The sequence below is a fragment of the Manacus vitellinus genome, unplaced genomic scaffold (genome assembly GCF_001715985.3).
Source record: "Manacus vitellinus isolate BGI_N305 unplaced genomic scaffold, ASM171598v3 scaffold_12_pilon, whole genome shotgun sequence".
Taxonomy (NCBI): Eukaryota; Metazoa; Chordata; class Aves; order Passeriformes; family Pipridae; genus Manacus; species Manacus vitellinus.
Window position 1 is genome coordinate 10943128 of NW_021938949.1, and position 17679 is coordinate 10960806.

Consider the following 17679-nt stretch of genomic DNA (forward strand, 5'->3'; position numbering starts at 1 on the left):
GCTTTTTTAAAAAAAAAATTCACAGAATTTGTTCAGGATTGTCAAAATAATTCATTTAGCATCCTAGGGTTAGCATGGCTGTTACCCTCCAAAATAATAATATCGGACAATTTTCTTTGTATTTATTTTATGCTCCTTGCTTTCCCCCCTTAAACTGGGGATTGCATTAGTGTTGTATTACTAGTGTGTCTTACAACATCTGCTCACCATTTTGTTTTCCCTTTCCTGGAATAAAAGCCTTCATGCCTCTCCTAGATCTCCTGTCTCATTCTTGGTCTCATTTTTTTGTTCCTGTATGCTCAGACAGAACATACAGACCTCACCAATCCTCCATGTGCATCTCTACCCTCACTCACTCACATATCCCTGCATGAAGCAAAATAAGATTCCATCCTTTAGCAACTAGCCAGAGCAACTTTAAATTTAAAAGAGAAAATGGTTCACTGTGAATCGTACTTTTGAAAATCCAATTTCTGTGGATTTTCTGTTGTTGAGGAAAACACTGAGATTACATCAGCATAAATGCCTGTGAAAAAACTGTAGTCACTAGGCATAAGGCAGAGCAACATCCAAAGCCAATGAACCATAGGGGTCTCAGCAGCTATTTATAGTATCCCCTACTTAAAATTTATGTAAGGATTTTCCCTGGAGCCTTCACAGTCCTACAGTTTTCAACATCAAGCAAAATAATTATAGATTACTCTTACCCGATAACCTCTCCAGAAGGACTGAATTATTATGCTTGCTTCTTCTTCTGATAGAAGCAGAGATAGAGGAATTGGTGGCCTAGGACTTAAAAGAAAATATCTTTTTGTAAACAGACAGCCTATAAATGTAAAATACTTTCTTCCCTAACAGTGTATTTTATCAAAAAGATAAATGCTGTTTAGGAGCTTGAAAGGTACAATTTCTTATTGCCCTGAAAATAAAATGTTCAAAGAATATCTCCTTTACAAATATACTGTTATATACACTGCAATAATTTCTTCTTAAAACAAAAATATACAAATGGCACATCAAGCACAATAATCTTTCTTATTCTTTTACAGGGATTTCAAATTCCCACTATTATGGTAAGGTTTGAGGTGGCAGTAGGAGGGGAACAAGAGAAGGAGCGTGCCATTTGTGAAGCAGAGGAGGTTTTAGTCTGCATGCAACAATTAACAGACTTATGATGTAAATGTTTATTATATTAAATACACAGAATATAAACATATTTCCCTACATGGGAAACAGGCTGAACACAGCCTTGAGTAGAAACCCACATTATGAATGTTGATGCAGCAACCACCTATAGACACATGCAGCCCATGCAAGAACATTATCTATGGTATTTATACTCTAAAGACACATATACTGCAAAGCCCATTAATTGACCAGCTATTTATTTATGCAGTGTTACATTTGCTGGTTAAAATGCAGCAATTTCCTTTGGAAATTTATTTTACAGTATATTACAGCTCAAGCTAATAGGCTTGACAGCTTACATTTTCCTTTCACTTAATTTCATTCATATTAGTCTCTGCCCTAGTAAGCTTCCTATGCTCTCTGACATCTTTCTCTTAGGGCTTGTCTTCACTGCAGGAGCATTTCAACTTAGAGCACAATCTTACCTCTTATCTAATGCTACACTGGCTGCACCGTTTTAGTCTGTGTACTCAGCTAAATTGGTCTCATCATTATGTCAGCTGGGTTTTGGCCTACATTTATTTTAATGTGAAATAAAACCTTGGTCTGTTTGGAAAAATGGAAATAAGACAAAAATAAAGAGTGGTCTCTCCATTAAGCTAACCAGTCTTAGCCCTGTGAATGTTAATTAGTATTTCTCCTGCTCAGGGGAAATCATAAGTGCTGGACAAGCAAGGCTCCCTGAGCTAACGGCTTCTTATAATCAGACTTAAAGTTCTGAAGTTGAACTGTGCTGGTTTCCCTGATAGGCTTTCATCCTCTGTTCTATTTTTGATCTTTTTGAAACCCAAAACTTAGAGTGGGAAAATCACAGGAAGACCTACATATTTTACAGCAGTTATATCAAAGCCATTGAACTTCTCTGAGAATGAGTACATCTCCAAAGAACAACTTGAGATTTCTCCTAGCCTGCAAGGGCAACTCGAGCATTTCTTTCCTTTCATTTTCAAATTATAAAAATGTCTAGTTTATAATCCAACACTGAAATTCAGAAACCAATATAAAAAATCAAGCAAGAACAGGACTTAATTTTCAGTATGACAGTCACTGGTAAGTATCAATCCTTTAATGGCACAGCTTTAAAGAAGAGAAGCCATGCCAGGTCCAGTTTTGTCGGAGAGAAAATACGCAATTGGCTGCGGGTCAAATAAAAATAGAATCTGAGCAGAGGCAATTACCCCTCAGCAGTGAACTAGGAAAAGAGAGAGTATGTCATTCGTGGCAGAAGACAGCTGTATGCCTCTGAGAAGATTAGAGCTGATAGTACAATGTACACTAACTATATTCTGCTTATTTAGTCTTTGATTATGCATGATCTTAAAAGCCCACACATTAAACATATCAATATCTATTGTGACACATACACCTTGTTTAATGTAAGTTGCACCCATAAAAGAGCATCGGTAAAATTATTTTTCTTAAGTATTTTATTTTACCAAATCTGAATAAAGCAGACACTGCCCAGAGGAAAGTTAAATTCCAGAAACAAGTTTCTTGCGTTCTGAGCAAACTTGTACAGATCTTGATTATGTGATATAAAATTATGCAAGTGGAATGTGGCACCCAGAGGATACAAAACAGACTTGCATTAAATAAATGTATGAGGTAACCTCTGGGGGTTCACAGTCACATTGATGGACTGAATACAGTCAGTATTTCTACACAGTAATGCCCAGAAACCCCAATTGTCTCTAAGTCCCCAATCTGTCATACAAATAGGCCTGATTCCTTCCATGACAAGAAATCTAAGAAAAAATTTAATCAAGAAAATTTTCAGTATATATAATTCAGGATTTTGTAATTGTTCTTTTTATTCCAATCTGTTCCCTAATAGTAACAGACAAAGAAATTTAACTATCAGCCTTACAGCCTGTAGGACCACTGTGCCACAGAGAGCATCAGTGCCTGGGGCTCATGGTGTGCAGGTGAGAGTGGAAATCCAGGGGCAGTCACTGAATGATCAGGGCTTCTCTCTGCTTCAGAAAGCTCATTTCTAGAAACACTGAAGCAACCCTAAGGAAAAGGTTCAGGCCTCCTAAGTTTCAGTACGACAGTCACAGCCATATTAAACAGCCACAGTCACTTCACCTTTGGTTTGACTGTGATGGTTATTGTTCTTAACATTTATATCATGTATGAACACAGGCAATGACAGAGTCACTGCAAAATTCGTAATCTAAAAGAACAGGCCAAAGAATTGGGATAAATATTAGACATGCAAGTAAATGACCCTGGTGATCTGCATAACTCTTTAAAAAAAGGGGGTTTTGAGAAAGTCTTTGGTCTGGGAACTACTCCGAAAATTCACATGCTGGTCTGAATAACAAAAAAACTGCTCTGGAATTTTGTCAAAGTAGTTCTCTTTTATATTTTCAGTATTTCTTATTCTTACTCAGATGTTCTAGCAATACTACAGCAACACCTGCCTTCATTAAGTCTTTCTTCTTACACGCCTATCCAGAGTTGCAAAAGTGTGCAACAATGAAAAACTATTGTTTTGATTCAAAATAAATGTCTCAACAATCTCTGCTTATAAATACTATTAAGGTCATTTACCCAAAAAGCAGGAAAAAGATTGTTCATAAGCAATCAGACACTGAAATACAGATTTATCTGACCTAGTATTTAAAATCAATTAGATATATTAATTAAATATTACACTTGCACTGTATGAGTCTCACAGGTTTACAGGGAAATATTCCCCACAGACACTTGACAAAAATACCCTGGAGCATTTTCACAGGTCAAACTGAGTGTGAACTGAGACCTTTCTTTGTAACATTTTCAGTATTAATACAACTATTCCACAGTCAGAAAGAAATTACTGGTTTGCTTTTGCAGCAATCTAAATTCACCAGAACAAGATTATTAGTATTCGAAGAAAAAAATCCCTACAGTATAAAAGAAAACATTTTAGTGCATTATATGGAGGGTACATTTTTGAAGGGTTGTAAATGTGGGAATAACCAAATTTAATCTCTTTTAAAGAGAGATTGCATATGAGTAGACTTTTTAAAGTGTGACTCCTGCTAGTTATCAGGAATCTGAACTCTTCTGCTCTATCACCTTCTCCAAATAAAAGCTCCTCGATACTGATAATAACTAATTGAAGAATTAAAAAATATATTAAATCCATTCGAGAGTATTATCAAAGTGGCCACAGTCACAATATGCATTCAACTGTTAACACATACAAACTATTTATATACTTACTTATCTATTTATAATGAAGAAAAGACATGACAAAAAGAAAAGACAGTGCGGAACTAATGTGAGAAAGTCATTCCGTGGGGAGGCAGAGTCATGTAATGGACAGGAGGCTGAGGCAGAACAGGTGACTGGCAACAAGAATGTGAGAGGAATTAGAGGAAGCACAGCAAGAAGTCTTAGTAGTGAGAACAAGCCAAAAAATAGCAGTGCAAGAATCTTTTGTCTCAAGCTCTGTCTGGAAATTATAGTGGCTTTCTTGCCTCTTGGTATGGTCTCTCCTTGAGGAGGACTTACCATTTTAATGCTAAAACTCAGCTCTCCTGTGCTTGCATACTCACTACATGTTTTGAAAGTCACAATGTGTCACCTCACGTTTTCTGTCTTGTAGGACCAATGTTTATGTAGTTTGTAAGAGTGTTCTTGGTCCTGGACTGAAGGAAATTAAACATGGACCTATTCCAAAGGCCACTCATGTCAATGGGAAAATTTCCATCTCTGTTTGTGTACTTCAGATCAAACTTCATATCCTGAAAACATGAAAAACTAACAGCAGCAAAAATATCCTCCTCTTAGTGTTCTAAAGCAACATTCAGAGAATGTCACAAAGCACTGAGACATTTTCAATTGCCATTTTGACAATCTTTACATAAATTAAGGCACGTTTCAACAAGGCATCGGGAATTATTCCATGAAACCTTCAACTCCATAAAGCACCATTAAAAAATATAAATATTTCATACAGAAACTTTGTGCAATTTTTCAACACACAGTTTTTAAGTAAAAAATTTCTCCTATGTTAACTTGAATTCTGCCACAGCACTGGAATGCCAATTTTTTACTTGGAAACACATAGAATAACACCCATACAGATGTATTTGTTGGACTTGTCTATTACTACAAATAAATCAGCTGTCCCTGCCCCCAGAAATATTAAAGAAATTATTATTGTTATTAAGGAAAATGAAAGAAAAAAACATAATGCAAACCAAATATACTCCAAACATGGTTGTTTTAGAGATAACCCAATGAAATATAGCAGAATGCAGAAAGCAAAGCCTGTAGAAACTGGGCATATTATGGAAAGAAAAAAAATCAGTCACCCGTGCAAAATTACCCCTATTGGCCATCTGAGAACTGACAATGAAGTCAACTGTAAAGGCAGCTGAGACCAGCAGACTTCATCTAATTAAAATATTTGGAGGAGGAAGAATAAAATAATCAATGTATGTATATGCATATGCAGATATTTGAGACAAAAAGCCACTACTTCAGATTTCGTAATCATTTAGAGACATATATATCTTAGCTGCCCACTTCACTAAAGCCATGATAAATTTAGTTGCTCTGTATCTGCACACTTGTTTTGGTACACACAGATAGATTTAACCTGGAAATGTGTCTTTCTGAACTGAGTAGCAAGTAAATACCTCTTATTAAAAAAAAAAAAAAGAGAGAAAATGCAGATTAAAAAAATCTTGTGAATTACTTTTTATCTGACCTTCAACAGCCAGGAAAATACTTATGCTTATTCTTAACCTAGATCCATATGTCACCCTCTCTCATCGAATGTATGGGTCAAAAGTGAACTTGAACAATGCTGTCAATATTATTAAATTAATGTGACAGACTTTTATACCTGTTTTTCAGAGCAGTGGAACTATTTTTTTATTGGTTTCTTCATGTTTCTTTCATTAATATGCTAAAGAAGGTTGTGCAATGACACTGCCGTGATACTCAGACTACCTCTGCCAGAAAAGTAAAATTGCAGGGGGATCAGAGCATAAACAGAGCTCCCTCTCTTTCCCCGTCCCTGATTCAGTACACAGAGCTTGGTTACTTGTGATTGAGCTTCACTGCTCTTCAGCCAGAAACACCACCGGAAAATGCTGACAAAAGGGAACCGTGTTGCTCATTACCATATTTATAGGAGTACAAAACATGCACAGCTCTAATTCCATTTCCTTGGTTCTCTCAGCAGCCCTCAGTGTAGGAACAGGTACATCAGTCGGTATCTCAGCAAGTTCCCAAACACTTGGGTTGGTCCCTTGTTCCAACTCCAGTTTCCTGCCCTCTGAAAGGTGCAGCTGTGCTTTAGGGCAACAGAAACGTTTTGTGTTCTCCTGGCTGGGATATGTAGGTTACCAGTCAGTGTTGAGGCTGTTCCTTCTATTGCTTTGAAATCTGCTTCGGGAATTGAAGATTCCCAAGGGATATAATATTTTGCCAGTGCTACTGGTAACAGAGAACCCAGAAGAAGACAAGGTAACTGTACTGAAGTTTTATTTATTGATGTCATAGCAATTGCTATAAACACTAAAGCTGGAAATAAATTCAAATTCTACAAGCTTCTTCACCTACAATAACCAGCTTTAGAAGGTACAACATTTGCATTTAAAATTCTGGGAACCAATGCAGTATTTAGGTCTCCTTATAAAGGAAAAGTAGGCTGCAAGATCTCATTTAGAAGCACAACTTAAGAGAATGAGGCTCATAAGACTGTGGCTTTCACTATTCTTTAAAAAAGAATTGAGCTTCAAAGAAGAAACTGGAGGCACTGGAGGAGAGCCAAAAAAGTCATACTCAAATATGGAATATATTAAAAAAAGCTGGATCTCTTATAGAACAAAAAATTATCCCTCTGGGTTTTTTTTGTTTTGGTGGGTTTTGTTGTTTTGGGTTTTTTTCAAGCATTAAGACTGCTTTGCACTGATAAACCTATCTAAACAGTTGGTATAAGGATGTTTCCCATCAAAATTTGACCAGCACTTTTTAGCATATTGTCTCTTGTATATTCTTAATCCTGTTGAAAAACTGAAAACTCCTTTAAAAATAGAAATGGAGATGACAATAATCAGTTACATTTTAAGTCTGATATTTGGAAGGATATAATCATAAACTATTTAGGACATATCCAGAAGGACATAATAATAAATTCTCTCATTTTTATCCGTATTTAATACTGAAGTCTTTCACTTTGCTCTAATAATGCTTTCTTCGTAAGCAGTATTTGTTTAATCTGTAATTTTAAGGGTAGTCCACAAAAAGTTCCTATTTAATAATAATTTTAATAATTATTATTTTAAGGGCCTACTTGTTTAGAGGATTTAAGACCAAGTGTATCAACTTAAGTAGGACTTTGACACTTCAGTGTCCTTGTGGAGCTGTCACTACATTATTTAGGAGCACCAGTACTAACAGAAGCTATGAGTCATTCAGGCTGTGATTCCACAGTGTATTTCTCTTGGCAAAGCTGACTTAAGCAATTCCTGCCACCACCTCTACATCTTAGCAGCTCATTTGTTCTCTTCACCTTGCCCCAAGCCCTTCATTCTAATCCTTTGTTTGTGCCAATACACAGGTTTGTCACTCTCCAAGGTGAAGCAGATTGGAGAAATTATCTGTGTTTTAAATAGCTATACAAACCCTCCTCACACATTTTGGCAGAGAGATTCCTAACTCAGAGTAAGTCCCTGATCAGAATAACCAAGCACCTTATCAAACAGACAAGGTGATATCAGGTTGCCTACAACAGGTTGGGATGAAGAACAGGAGAGAGCAGGGAACCATTTCAGTCAGCTTTACTTCCAAGAGAAACGTTTGTAAAACTGTGACCTTGGACATCTTAGGGACAAATATCCATCCTCACATATCAGGGGTGTCCAAACTGCCTTACTAAGGGCCAGTTCTTCAGTATGCTTAAGAAATGAGTAGGACAACCTCGCTGCAGTTCATGGCCACCTTCCAAAGGACAGAATTCACTGCCTTAAATGGGAACCTTGTTGCCAGGAACTTGTGGCCTTGTTGGACAAGGAGACAGATGTGTCCCACCAGTGGTAGGTTCCAACAACAGTGGGTGGTATCTGAAGGTATGGGGGTTGAGATGAAATGGGTCATTCTGCAAAGGTGTTCATCTCTTACTGCAGAAACTTCCTACAGGACTCTGACACACGATCACCTCTCGGGTAGTCAAATTTAACCATTTTGACACAATCTCCAGCTTGGCCCCAAAGACAGATCTCTACGTTTTCAATGACTACCAATCTGGACTCCAATTACGTTTAAAATCTGAACTCTGTAATTTTCATATTCTGTCACTGTGGACTATGACTTTACTTTTCTCACACAGCAGCTATATTTTAAAACTACATGCAGTCTCAAGTACAGTAACATTTCTTTCAAAACCACTATGCAGCTTGGTTCTACAGGAATAAATGACTGAGGCTGCCAAAACAAGCGTTCATTTCTCAGACACAAAGTCATAAATGTCTGCAGAAATGCATCCTGACACCAAGGATTATTACAGTTATTTTTAAAACAGCTGCCTACAGCTAAAGGAATAATTTCTTGATAATATCCTCAAAGATTTCCACAGTAGGAAGCAGTGATGAAAACACTGCTTTGCTCATTAGTACAAAGATATTCATACTACCAGACTATTCAAATGTCCTGCACTCTACAATTAAAATGTCTAGGAATTCTAAACTAATTTCTCTGTGAACAATTCTGGTACAAAATACCTTGTAAGTCATACATGAGCAAGTTAGAAAGCATCACATAGTTCTGTGTTGCACACAGTAAAGGGCATTTTGAGGGCACAGGTTGAAGCTCTATTACTTTTTTGGAATGGCAGGGGTAAAAGGAGAAAAGGTTACTGTGAGTACTGCAATAACTTACTGGTCCTTAAGCCAGTCCTTAACAAAAGGAATGCTAAAGAATTCTGTGAATGGTTCATCTTTCCTCTTTGGGTTCATGCTAAAACAAAAAGGAAAACAACTCATATTAATTTAAATTTCAGCTATTCGATTTGAAAATTAATGCCTTTGAATTATTGAGTATAATTAATAGTAAAAACCATTATTAACTTACTTGTATAACCACTCAGTTAGGAAATCAGAGGCAATAAATTTGGTTCTTCTTCCCTAAAGATAGAAGATAGCTTCAAATTATTTATTATCTTTAGATTGGTCATATGTTTTTACTACTGGAGAGGAACAGAAGCTAAATTGACTGCTTTTATTAAATAAAATATACAGTCCATTACTCTGTCTACTTTAATATTGCTACTGCCAACACTCAGTGGCTCTGCCAAAATTTTAGACGTTTTGTGGAATGCTTTCAAGTCAAGACAAACTATGAGTGAGAAAATTCTACATATATTATCTTGATATTTGCTGCAGTATATCTAGAACAAATATCTCTGAATGGTGTTCTTTCTAAGTGGTTTTCTCATTATGAGGAAGTTAACAGAACTCATTCATATATGAAAATATGTTGTCAATTACTTGCCATTTTGCTCAAAGTTCTATTATCATACTTAAAATTCTTCATTTCCTCCAAGACACAGAAGGAACATTGATTGAATATTGTTTCCTCCTGCATGGAATCAGCTTGAAGGCATTGTGAATACTTAAGACACACACAAATGGGGTATTGTATGGCTGCTCAGACACAAATCATGTCAAGTGGCCCAGAAAGGAAGGCAAAACCAAAGGAAGGGATATGTCTATCCACAACCACAGAGAATCAGGTAAAACATTCAAAACCTGGAGCTTCAGAGCAAAACATTTGTGCCCTTTGCTCCCAGTTCTAAATCTCCACCAGAAAAAGAGAATTTTGCAAAATGCTTTGCAGCAGGTTCTCCTTGGGGACTCATGCAGCCAGTACCTGTTCAGCTGGACAGCCAGCCATTCAAAGCATGAATTTTGGTAAATACACAATGGATTAGGACCCTCCTTTTCTTAAGGATTTCCTCTCCTGAAATGAATGTATAAATGAGTACAGACTGAATGTATAAATGGGTACAGGTGCTCATTCTGTTTGTCACAAAGCAGAGGAACCATGATGTGGAGAATATAATGCAGACTTCTGGTTGGAATAACAGGAGAGCTTGACTGGTATCTTTGGAATGGCTCTTGCACCAGTTGTGTTATGGATGTGCAGTCACTGAGTGAACACTAAGAGAATTCAGCCCCTGCAGACCAGAGACACCAAGGGCTTTATCCCAATAGCAGCCCCTGAGCCTAGAGAAGGCTGAGCTCCCATCCAGAAGGTAACACTTACCCTGCCAAACAGGTGATTCAACTGCAATTACGACTTCTTAGAACTATTCACACTGGTTAAACACATTTGTGAAATTGCTAAATGTCACAAAAAAGGCTGAAGTCCTGACTAAAATGTAAGAAATAAAGATACTACTACTACTTGCTAAGAAAAATACAGTAAACATGTGATTGAAAATTTAATGCATGAAGAACGACTTTATTCTACGTGTTATCCTCACCATCTGTGTTTCCCCCTGTGCTTCAAAAATAGGACGCAAAAAGGACTGGGGAATGTGAACAGAGAGGCAAGAAAAAAGCACTCTACATAGAATAACTCCTTTAAGTTCAGGGTTTTGTCATAATTTGGGGGTCAGCCACAGGTGAAGTGGAAGAAGAACATTCCGTGAGGTGCTGAGAGTGCAGTGAGGAACACAGAGCAGTCATGTAGCTGGGGATGACAAGTGGGGAGTTTAGAGCCAGACTGCAGGGCACTCCCACAGGATACCCAGGAAAGATTTTACTTTTCTAAGTGTATCCTACCCTTGGTAGACACACAGTTTGACTCCCATAGGAAAGAAAGAGACCTTCACTGCAGAGCTTTCTGTGGGTCACTTTAGATGCTAAATGGACAAATTTGGACTTGAGCAGAATCTGTAAACAAACAGCACAGTCTGATCATCATTGTACAGATATTCTCAATCACAGTATGAAACTGGGTCCCATTACTTAGTGAATTGTTTCAAAGAATAAATGCTACACTTTGACAACAAAATTCAATTTAATCTAGCAGTTGTAATTTAATCTGTTTTAAGTAAATTGCTTTTCCTTTGCAATGGCAAAAAATGATCAGAACAGGCTTGTCAAAACAGCCATCACCAAAGGAATCAAATTCATCTTGTTTTATCCTTGTTAGAGGCAGTGAACTTATCAGGGAGGAATTTAGTCAAGCTCAATATTTTTTTATTTTGTTATTTTTTTGCCAGGAAAGAGTTTATTTTGCTAGCGAATTAAATCATTAGTTGCACAGCAGTCAACATTTATAAAGGGAAAAAATTACATAAATTGACCTCCCTTTGACACATCCCTCCTATGTGCTGCATGAATCAGGATAAACACAGGAAATATCTGCACAATGTGCATTGTTAACCTGCAGATGTGTTTATGAACTACTTATATTAGGAATTCATTTTCCACTTTTCAGTTTAAATGTTATGGACTTGGTAATAACCATGAAAAAATACTAATGATCAGAAGATGGCAAAGTCATTAGGAAATCTTTTTCCATTCCCTTTCCCTGATGTATCACACTTTAAAATATAATATATTCCATTACAGAGCCTGATACAGCATCCTCCTTCAGTAGGCTAGCTTACTAAAAAGTCAGAGTTATGCTAATAAAAACATTTATACATTGTTCAGTTTTAATGCTGAAAAATGAATGCATTAGTCAGTTCTCATGAGAGAAAAGATTTAAGAAAATAGTCTTTCCCCTGGAGGCATTTGACAGCAGAGAGGATAAAGCACAGGAGAACTTATGGTAGGAAAAAAAAAATCAGTGAGGGAATACACTGGGCAACCTAACAGGTTTCTTTCATCTCTACTTTAAGAATGAAGCTTCTGCAGACTATTCTCATATTTCTGGCAGTTTGAAGTCTGCACATCTATCTAGCAGTTGGTGGGTTTTCTAGGTTTTTGCTTTTCAGATTTTTCATATGCATTACACAATGCAAGAGAGCCTATTTTAAATGAACTATTTAAATTGTTATGTTTCTATATCACCTTCCAAAGAAGATGTTGCAGATTTCTTTCCTACACAAATCACTACTTCCAGCAGAACTGTCTCCCCTTCCTGACTTTCCCATGTGATTACAATTCTTCCTCTCCAGACATGGATGCATCTTTTCTGCTCTCTTCCCTGAACTCCTCTGTTGGTTCCATGATCTGACCTCGCTTACCACAGTTTCAATTACTCAACAACTCTCCTACTTAATTTTTCATTCTCTTCTCATTCATCTTAATTTCCTTTCAAAACATGAAAACTTTCGGTCCTTCTCATCAAAATCCCACTCTCCATTTTCCCTCACAACTTCCTCTCTCTTCTCCCAGGCTCATTCAACATTGACTGCAGTCAGTTTGATTATTCCTCCCTTTCTTCCAATGCTTCTTCCATTAATGGTTTATTCTGTACAACTGCCCTTTACAGGCTTTAATGACTCATGTCTAGCCAAAATTCAAACCCAGTATTCTCATCCTTCATGATTTCAGTCAGCTTAATCACAATTAATCTCGTTCCTCTCCCATTCTCTCACGAATTGCGTGTATCTTTCAAATGTTTGTTCTCCTCCTGTTTTTTAAAGCTATTTTCCAGTGTGTTTATCACAAGATCCTTTCTCCCTGTTTCTGCTTTGCTCTGGGTTTCTAAGGACTCTGGTTTTGATCCTAAAAATCAGTTCAAGTTATTTCATGAACTATTTTGATACAAATTATAGCATGGGGCTTTTTTTCTCCAATTCCATATGGATAAATACATTTCTTATGAAACAAAAGTATAAATAGAAGTCACATATTTAGGTCAGATAAGGAAACAGAATGTCCAAGTACAAGCACCTGGACAGCAATGGAAAAGAACACAAATATTCAATTATATGGCAAGCATAAAGAGCTATTGTTTCACTAGTTATTGTTCAAAAGGAGGAAGAAATGATGTCACAGTGGAAAACTATCATTCGACATAAGCTTCCTTTCCCTAAACTTGGTTCCCCAATATCAGAGCATCTCTTCAGATAAGTGTCCTTTCTATAAGCTATACACATTTTTATGAAGATTCTATACATTAGAAAGTTATTGCCTTTATTAGTTTGCTGTAAAGCAACACACAGACCCATACAAAATCCATTTTCAGAACACATACTTTCTAACATACACACCACTGCAAAACTTCTCAGATTAAAAACAGACAAAGTAACCTTAGATTTGTTTTGAGTTTGAAATATTTCTAAAGATTTTAATATTTTTGTATTAAGTGCTGGTTTATTGCCTCCAGAAATAGGTAACATCTATCAAGGACTGTATTTTAAATCAGTTGCAGGACATGTCTTTTTCCTGTTAAAGGATACATGCTTCCTTTAAAAAAAAAAAAATCAATACAGATTTCATTAAAAGTGTGATGAATAATATATATGCTCAACCTGTTCTTGGCCAGGTAATGGAAATGTGGTGGCAGGAATGACAGACAGAGATGTCACATAAATGAACCATTTTCCTATTTCACCTGTATTAATCAGAGATTATAAATGCATATACACACACCTGTAAATCAGTTTGTAGATACACACAGATTTTGAGAAAATGGAGGAAACTTTGAAATAACTGTTATTAAATGTACAGATTTGGATTTGAAATTCAAGTAGCCATGGTTGGAGAAAAAAGCAGAAATTATGGAAGACCCCAAAATTCCCAGTACCTAAGCTGTTGCTGGGGGTCTGTGAGTCAGGCTGTGGTGATACAATGAGCTTTATTTTGCACCAGTTCTAGTGGGTTTTTAAGCATTGCCAATATACCACCAGGAATGTCTCTCTAGATATGCCTACAGACACATACACTGAAAACAAATTTATAAAAGTATATGTAGCAAAAATTATTTTTTAAATGTACACTTTTATAAGCTCATTAATGTTGAATACCCCGTTTTCCAATTAAATGGAATTTACACAGAATGTTAAAAAGCTAAAATAGAAAATTTATCTCTATTAAGATGCCAGGCCAGCAAAAATAATTGAACCATGAAGTACGAATCAAGTTCTGTACATCACCCTCAAATGAGTGATGTGTATTAATCTGAGAGGAAGCCTGTTTCTCTAAAATATAACACTATTTAGGCTAGATACAAATGGATATTTAAGGAGGATTTGTTGGGAGCTAGAGATCATCATAATGATCAAGTGTATGTAGTATGCAATCTGTTCTGAATTACTGGAGAAAACAACATTTAAAACCAGGTCCAAAATAACTTATTATATGTTATATCATATAATTGTGGTTGGTTTTCTTGCAAAAGACCAAATTTAAAAAATACTTCCCATGAAATAAAGGCTGTAACTTCCTGCCAATGATTTGAACCAAAAACTACAAACTAACCTCAAAACATTTTTCTTTCTCTGCTTCATGCAGAAGTTCAGTCAGTCCAGGTAAGAGTACTGGAAATATGTAGAACTCTAAGTATTCTCGTGGAGAACCTGAGCAAAACAGGACAGACTTCACTTACAGGTAAGCACTCTGATTTCACAAAAAGACAAATATTAGAAATCATAAACTCAGTACCAGTCATTTTATCAATACCATCACAGCTTGCACTAAACAGATTTGTTCAGCTCAGATACAGCCACTGATGTGTCTTCTCTTCAGCCAAGACAACATAAACTTGAGCAAATTTCAAACTAAAGATGCACCAACAGTGCAGACTCAGGGCACCTCAGAGATGTCAGACTTAAGTTTTAAAGGAGTAAACTCAGACACCAGAAGCAGTTCAGTCACAGAAATGAAAAGCCATGGGGACTAATTTGCCCTGACAGGAAGAACTTAGCCTGTGCTGAACTCAGTGCTGTTACAGCCAGACCACTTTTGGTATCTCATGCCCTTTACAATCTGCATTATCAGAGTTGCTCATAAAACTGAATTTTTAGACAGAGGAAAAAACAAAGGTTATATTTCAGTGGTGCTGTGATTTCTTTGTCATAATTACTTCTTTACTTGCCACAGGCTTCAGAAATTTCAATGTGACTGCATATATCCAATTTTTCCCCCTTCTGAAGGCTGACTGGATTGGCATCTCTCTCCATTCACAAATTATTCAAGTTTTGGTGTGGTCAGGAAAGATAAGTCATAGAAAGGTTCTCTTCTGGCAACACAGCTGAAATACTGAATGTATTCTCAGCTTTATATCTTTAATTGGTTTATATACTGCCAGAAAATGTTCATAATTGGAAGGACACTATTTATTTAAAAGCCCAGGGTAACACTGCTTCTGACTAGCACCAGGAATTCTTAATGAGCAAGAATGAATGGAAGAGAAGATGAAATGGAGGGCTAAAATGCACAATAAAGACACACTGCTGCTTGGTAATTTTTATAAACTATAGAAATTGATAAAAGTGGAAGAAAAAAACTCTAGAGCTGTTTCCATTCTCATTTGTAATCAGATGGGCAGAGTCATACTTTGACAGCAGTTTTCAAATTCAACTGTCTATTTAGTCTATTGATCCTAGTTTTGCATTACTAAATTAGAGGAAGAAATGTCTGCCTTTCTTTGATTTAAATGGCTAAACAGAAAGTCACTTATTCAGAAGAGCACAGAACTACCTGAGCCAGTCAGTGGTTTGTAATGCACCATTTGAAATTTCTGCCATTGACCAAGTGCCCAGGCTGGCTCCCTGTTTACAGACCAGGGGCCTAATCATGCCAATTCCATGTAAGAAAAGGTATTGAAGCTGTTAACACTCTCCATTAAACAAATTACAAACCCTTGCCATCTGCAAGAAAAATAATTACAGCAGATAATATCAAGATAATATGCTCCTACTTACATGTTTTTGGGTCAGGTGGTTCTGGAGAGGGGGCTTCCTCGACTATGGGAAGCAGCTGTTGGTCAACAGTATCAGCTGCAGGGGCAGAATTAAATTGTTCCATGTCTAATGGCTGCAATATTCCTGCTTCCAAAGACACCTGTTTAAGATAAATGTAACCTATCTAAATACTCCAACAGACTATACAAAAATATGCAAACCAACTCAGCAGGAAAAATTATAAGGTCAATTAAAAATTATGGAACTATAACTTCTTATTCAAATATTAAGTTATTTATGTATTTTCTGAGTGCTACACAAGTTGCTTTAAATAAAAACAATTATTTGGACACTACATCAGTTGATTCAAAAAAGTTGTTTAAAAAATGTACTTTTGTTTTCATTTTATGAATGAGTCTACCATGTGGATACTTAATTTTCCCATTTAGTTATTTTAAATCTTTTAAAACCAGCCCTATGCAGACTTTTTTCTTGAAGTGTACTCACAGATTCTTGTTTTGATTCAGGAACATCTGGAAATTGAGGATGTTCTGCTTCATACTCTAAAAGTAAAAAAAAAAAGTACATTTACCATAAGACTTTAATTTAAAAACATATTTATTTTTCTCCTAAACAAGTATTACTTTCTAAACCCACTTATTTGGGTTTGAAAGAACAAAAGTTAGTATACAATATATATTTGTTAAACATGAAATCTAATGTTTTAATACAAGTGAGAACTTTAGAGCCTCTTGTCTTGGCTGTAAGTCAAGTGCAAGGTTCTTGGTGATAAAAGAGCCCCTTATAGGGGAAAAAAAAAATTTATCAAAATAATTATTTAAAATATTTCAACGCAAGTAAAATGCAGATGCTTGCATGGAATTAACCATTGTTTTTAGTAGCAGACAATACTGCTTTTCACAGAGGATTCCTCTACAAGAAATTATGTCCCATGGACATTGCTAAGTACTACTGTCTCCAATTTAAAAAAAAATAAATAAATAAACCCTCCCCCCCCAAAAACCACTAAACACCATCAAAAAACCTAAAAGCAGTACATGACCCTCACAAATTACTGAATGACTCAGGATAAGGAAATGGACTTGATATGAAAAAATTTACAGATTACACAATACAGACCACTCAGAGCCAAACCCAAGAGGTTCAGTGTTCCACCATTATAATTATGTTTACTGGCATCACCAAATCCATGTGTACTACAGATACCTTAGCTGAGCTGTATTAGAAAAAACAACTTTATTCCCACATTTAAAACGTCTGCTTTAACACAAAATGCCTACTTCAGTAATTATAAAGCAGTGAGGGGAGAGATCCCTATTTGGGAAGTGCAGAACTACAGTGCTGCTCTCCCGACTTTCCAGTCTCAGTGCTCTCAGACTCTGACAGACCAAGACTTTCGCTGTTAGAACGGGGCTCTCAGAGCAGGAGTTTCGCGTTCTTTTAACTTTTACAACAGCGATAACACAGCCACCCCTCTGGTTCCCCAGGGCAATGCTCCAACCCCCTGACGGGACCAGCCTCAGAGCGCAGGGCGCCGGTCACCGCCGGGCGAAACAGGGGACGCGACCGGATCGACGGGATGGACGCCGCGGGAACACACCACGGGCACACACCACGGGCACACACCACGGGCACACACCACGGGAACACACCACGGG

At 36.7% G+C, this 17679-nt stretch overlaps 1 protein-coding gene across 1 annotated transcript in view; it reads right to left on the reverse strand.

The window, feature by feature from the left end:
* The window catches only part of IQCK (IQ motif containing K), a 35332-nt gene extending 18771 nt beyond the window's left edge, over positions 1-16561 (reverse strand). Inside the window, exons 1-6 of the mRNA XM_029957761.1 lie at positions 16508-16561; positions 16022-16160; positions 14577-14674; positions 9265-9317; positions 9073-9150; positions 708-792 (exon numbers count right to left, since the gene is read on the reverse strand). Coding sequence (XP_029813621.1) covers positions 708-792; positions 9073-9150; positions 9265-9317; positions 14577-14674; positions 16022-16124 — 417 coding nt within the window. The 5' untranslated portion in view covers positions 16125-16160; positions 16508-16561. The remainder of the gene's footprint in view (positions 1-707; positions 793-9072; positions 9151-9264; positions 9318-14576; positions 14675-16021; positions 16161-16507) is intronic.
* Between the last annotated feature and the right edge of the window lie 1118 nt (positions 16562-17679).